Raw genomic sequence first — 6,000 nt, 5'->3', positions numbered from 1 at the left:
ATATGTTGTGGATAAAGGGGAATAGTGCGTCTCCAGAACTTTAAGAAATGAAATGACTCAAAGTTATTTTGAAAAATAAAAGCTCATGGTGTAAAGGGTACTATATTGGCATGGATAGAATATTAGCTGGCTAACAGGAAGCAGAAAGTGGGCATACAAAGGTCTTTTTCAGGATGGTAAGATATATTGAGTAGTGTGCCACAAGGATAAGTGCTGGGATCTCAGCTGTTTTCAATTTATATAAAAGACTTGGATGAAGGGACAGAGGTTATGCTTGCCAAATTGTTAATGTTTGGGAGAATTAGGAAAGTAAGTTGTGAAAAGTACATAAGGAGGTAACAAAAAGGAATAAGTAGGTTAAGTGAGTAGGCAAAATCTGCCAAATGAAGTATAATGTGGGAAAACGTAAAATTGCTCATTTTGGCAGGAAGAATAAAATGGGGATAAATTGCAGAGCTTCGAGATACAGAACGATCTGGTTGTCAGAAAAGGCTAATATACTGGTACAGCAAGTAATTGGGAACCCAATGGAATTTTGTTTATTTATTGCAAGGGGAATGCCACTCGTGAATAACATAAAAGATGAAGCAAGATTATCTCAGTATCGAGATGGGTCTCACTGGATTTCTCATCCAATTTTGCCATTCATCTCTCCATAGCCCAGATCACTCAGGCCCCTAAAAGATTTTGCCCTTTGTTTCATTTGGTGCCTCATCATCATTTCCTTTGGTCATCCATAGTTACTTTCTTTGACAAATAAAGAAAATAGCAGGTCTTGCAAACATGATCAAAATAATTTCTACATGTTTAACAAAAATTGCATTGCAGTATATATGGTGCATTCTGTTTGCTAGAATGATGCAGCATGGTAATACTTGAATTTGTAGTACTACAACTATTTTTCAGGACCCTTGGTGTAGTGTATAAATGCATTGGCCTCAACACTGACAGAAAGAGGCAGAAAGGAAGATTTTATTACAACAAGCAAGAGTCAAATTACAAAACATTTTAAAGCATTTTTTTTAAACTGAGGTCAATGAAACCAGAAGCTGGTTTATGGGCTCCATTAAATAAAATAAAAAACGGAAGTACACTTGTCAATAAAATCCTTCTATATTTCAAATACCTGAAACTAATAAAAATGCAAATTCACATCTGTTTTCAAGATAGTGGGACAACATAACACAACCATATATAAACATAATCATGACACTATGTGGATGTTCTATCTGAACATGAAGATGAAGTCATTTAGTTAAATGAATATTTTCCAGTTTATTTAAGAAAGAAACAAACAGTAGAAATTATGTTAAAGGCACACTTCTAGCTCAGCCATAATAATATCAATCTCTTTCAACTGATTTGTGATTTCTTCAATGCACTTCCCAGTCTTAAATTTTATTCCATCAATTAATATGCAATCTTCTTCATCATCTGTGGAAACTTTCAGTTCGGTCTCTTGAAAAGCTGTAGCTTTCCAGTCAGATAACTAAAAAAAATGGAAGTACACTTGTCAATAGAATCCTTCTATATTCAAATACCTGAGACTAATAAAAATGGCCGATTCACATTTGTTTACAAGGTAGTGGGACAAGATAACACAACCATATATAAATATAACATGACACTATATGGGATGTTCTTCCTGAACACAGACCTCAGCACATTCTCTGCTAATCTTCATCGTGAGCTATTTTCTTGACTTTTTTTTATTAGTAGTGGTTTGTTACTGCTTTTTGCTCTCAAGGCAGCCCAAAGAGGTAGGCTGTAAGTCTGCCTTAGCCAGATGGAAAACAAGCTCACGCTGTTGTTATTATCTGCTAGCCATCCAGGCAACTGAGCTACTGACCCCCACAATCATGGTGGATTAACAATAAATAAGTGAAAGAACCAACAGTGAGCATGATAGGAACGGGTCCTGTCACTATGATCAATGACAGCAAAGCCTGCTGTCAGAGAAAACTTGAAAATAATAAATGAAAATGTAGAAAATGCGGAATGAAAAACTTCTAAAAAATGCTTGTTTATTACCTTATTCACAATGAAAAGCATGAATAATATGGTTAGCTGAGTCCATTTCTCAGGAAAGGTAAACAATACCTCAGTAAAACTAAGGCTTCAAAATCAATCAAATGGAAGCCTTGGACAAGTTAAACTGGTTTAAGAGAAATAAATCCTCAAGGATGGATGATACTTATCCTATTATCCTGGAGTGATTACTTTGATATTGGTTCTTGGGGTGTGAACATTTTGGGCAAAGTCAATCTTTATTGTATGTCTCTGATTGTTCTTGATAAGAAGGTGATGATCTGCCTTCTTGAACCGCTGCAATTCACTTGGTATAGTGCTTCAAAATTCACTTGGTATAGTGCTTCAAGGAAGGCAGTTTCTGGACTTTAATCCAGTGACAGTGAAGGAACAGCAATATATTTCCAAGTCAAGATAGTGTGTGACTTGGAGGGAATCTTGCATGAATTTCTCTAGTGTTCATATTCATCAGCAGCCCTTGTTCATCTAGATCGTAGAAGTTGAAAGTTTGGAAGGTGCTGTAAAAGTATTCCTGGTAAACTGTCATGTTGCAGATGCAGGTTGTAGATGATACACAGTAACAATTATGCCTTGGTGGTGGAGGCAGTGCATTTTTAAAGTGGTTGTTGGAATGCCGATCAAGCAGGATGCTTTATTTTGAATGGTGTCAAGTACTGCTGTATTGCTGAAATTTCACTGACCTGGGCAAATGGAGAGCATTCTTTCACATTCCCTACTTGTGTCTAATTGATAAAAAAACTGATTCTGGCAAATCAGGGAGGTGAAATACTCTAGCCTCTGACCTGTTCTTGTAGCTACAATATTTATGTGAGTTGTTTGGTTAAATTTCCGATCAATGGTAATGCCCAGAACTTTATGATGGGATATTTCAGTGTTGTTAATGTTAGTAAGATTCCAACCATTAAATCCATACCAGATTTCCCATCACAAATACTCCTTGACCTATATCATTCAATACAGACCAGAAACAAATAACCTTTGCTGAACCACATTATCCAGCAATACAGCAACATAATAAAAAAAAGGAATAATCATTCCTGTGAATTTCCTTGTGCCTTTGTTGTGGATGTCTTGCTTCTTACACAGTGCTGCCTTAATAAATGTAGCATGACTCGTAGAAGGCTGCCAACTTTCACTGGGAAAGATTGCAAATGCATTTGCTGAATGCACTCAAGCAACTTTGAAGCCAAATCACCCTGCTTTGGACTGCACTAATTCAGCATGGGCATCATGCAGTTTTGGCTGGCTGACAGAAAGGCAAAAGAAGAATACTCATGGCATGGTCGCAATGGAAACAGGAACGTTGTTATCCCTGGGAGAGAACAGCATGTTCATGCTCTATGATCCCACTGTCATTATCTCAGAAATCCTAGTAATCTGTTGGGAGTATAAATTGCTGGATAGCCAGAAAAGCCTTGCTGCCACTTTGGGCATTGAGATCATAATGGCAACAATCTGAACCTGCATGACAAAAATCATGGAACTCAGGACCTTTAGCTGAGCTTTCACCGTGGCATTGAGTTATTGGGTGGCTTTTGTGATTGCTGCATTGGAAGATGAAAAAGCAAACACCAGCCTTGTTTATTGTTAAATTCAACATACCCCCAGCATTTCCTTACCAACAATCACCATCAGTGAAAACTCAACGATGCTATTCTTATGTTTACCTCACCCTCCCACAGTTAGAACTGTTGGCAAGTGTAATGATCCCATACCAGACTGCCAAATTTGAATAATGATTTAGTTAGGGACAAACAAGTTTATTGTTTATATGAACAAAATTTGAAATTCCAACTACTTTCTAATAGAATAGCATCGCAAGATACCATTACTTTAAAGCAAATAAATTAAACTTTATTATACAAAGTTAGAAAAGTAAACAATTTACAATATCTATCTTATACTTGCACATGCAGAATGAGCACAAAAAAAAACCGGAATGACAGACAAATTGTGGCCGAATGCGCCACACTGCACAATGAAAGGCAGATGCAGCCAACACAAATCCGACAGATCTGTCAACAATTCACTGAGACGTCAAAAAAACTAAGTCATAAAATTTTATTCACAATTTTCCCTCCTCCTCGGGGATTTCAATTTTTTACATCCAAAGATTCAAACTTTGATTTTCCCTCAAATACCATTCTGACTTAGACCTTCTCAATGTTTGCTCACTTCCCAGTAGTTTAATCTCCTACAGTGAGTGCGATCCTTTAGAGTCATCAGGCTGCACTCCAACTCATTAGGCCCTCTAAGCAGAACAGTACTTATTGAAAGGGTTACTTTTGCGCCATCAGTCAGCAGCACAAAGTCAAAAGATCTTCAGCTGCCTTCCCAGCTCCAAATAGTTTTGTCTGAGTCTCAACTGTACTGAATGGCCAAGTGGGATTCTCCTTCGGTCCACCCTTGGCAGCTCCCAGGATTTCTGAGCCCGAATTGTCTGGAGCTACTAATAATATTGCATATTCATATAGGACTTCTTCCTCTGATCTTCTCCCAATGGTTTCTCTTCTGGTTATCTCTTTCAGCGGTCTCCTGGTGGTCTCTACTCTTCTATGGAATGGGACTCTCATGCTGCCATACAGTGTCTTGTGGTCTTTGCTTTTACATGTCACCCCACCATGCAGGCATATGTTTCCTCTTACATAGCTGTAAAAAAAGAGCATGAACAGAGTTTTCACAGCCTGTGATATAAACATACTCACTGCATGCTCCAAAACTCTTGGGTCTACCAGGAATTAGAGTCCTCAGCCTCTACCCAGTAGAGAGTAAGTTCAAGTTTCATAACACAAGCCTCATATTTTCAACTTACATACACTGGAAGTTATTCAACCGTGGCAGCCACATCATCCAAATATATTTCAGGACACTGACTGGAACATTTCCCTTTATTACAAAGGCAGCTGTTGAAAATCAAGCAGCAGTAGGAAAAAAGTTAGAAGAGAACAAGTGCACCTTTATGTTTAATTTTCATGGAGAAGATGGTACTGACTGCCATGAGAAGGCACATCATTGAAGCAACTAATAATGAGGATATAAGCATACCTAATTCTCCTTCTTTTATTTGAAATCTGCGACCAGACACTTTTAGGTAAATCTCTATCTGAACAGTGGGACACATTCAAGTAGGAAATAGTGAGAGTATAGAGCTATTATGTTCCAATAAAGTATGGGAGCAACAGATCTAGCAAACTCTGGATGTTGAAGAATATACAATATTTGATATGGAGAAAAAGAGAGGCTTATGGTAGACACTGAGGGCTCAAAATAGCAGAAGCTCTGGAGAATATCGAATATAGAAGGAATGTAAAAAAACCAGGAAATTAGGAGAGAAAAAAGGGGGCATGAAAGAATGATGGCAGGTAAAATAAATGATCCCAAATTAATTTTCAAGTACATTAAGCATAAAGAGATAACTAGGGAAAGAAGAAGGCTCATTAAGGACCACAGTGGTAATTTGTACATGGAGACAGACGACATAGGTAGAGTCCTCAATGAATACATTTTGTCTGTGTTCACTAGTGAGAGGGAAATGTGGGTACAGAAATCAGAGAGAAAGACTGTAATATACTTAAAGACATTAGCATGGACAGTGAGAAGGTTCCGGGTGGTCTGGCAGGCTTAAAAGTAGATAAATTATCAGGGCCTGATGAAATGTATCCCAGGCTGTTGAGTGAGGCAAGGCAGGAAACAGCAGAGACACTGGCAATAAGTTTCAATTCCTCTCTGGACACAGGAGAGGTGCCAGAGAAAAGAAACAACTAAATAAACAGGAGAAGGAGTACACCATACAATCTTTTGAGCCTGCTCTGAGATTCATTACATTCATGGCTAATATCTTGCCTTTTTCCCAAACAATCTTCAATCCTTTAATTTCCTGAGAGAATAAAACTCTTTGTTTCTTTACTAACACCACTACTTTGCCTTTTGTTTAAGGACAACTTTGTCAGT

General features: G+C 37.8%; 1 protein-coding gene across 1 annotated transcript in view; it reads right to left on the bottom strand.

The window, feature by feature from the left end:
- Positions 1-1,309: 1,309 nt before the first annotated feature.
- LOC125485510 (zinc finger CW-type PWWP domain protein 2-like) overlaps positions 1,310-6,000 on the bottom strand; it is a 142,987-nt gene continuing 138,296 nt past the window's right edge. Inside the window, exon 6 of the mRNA XM_048608573.1 lies at positions 1,310-1,489. Coding sequence (XP_048464530.1) covers positions 1,310-1,489 — 180 coding nt within the window. The remainder of the gene's footprint in view (positions 1,490-6,000) is intronic.

This window comes from Rhincodon typus, chromosome 2 (genome assembly GCF_021869965.1).
Source record: "Rhincodon typus isolate 14 chromosome 2, sRhiTyp1.1, whole genome shotgun sequence".
Taxonomy (NCBI): Eukaryota; Metazoa; Chordata; class Chondrichthyes; order Orectolobiformes; family Rhincodontidae; genus Rhincodon; species Rhincodon typus.
The sequence above is the reverse complement of the archived record's forward strand: the minus strand, read 5'-3'. Positions and strand labels throughout refer to the sequence as shown.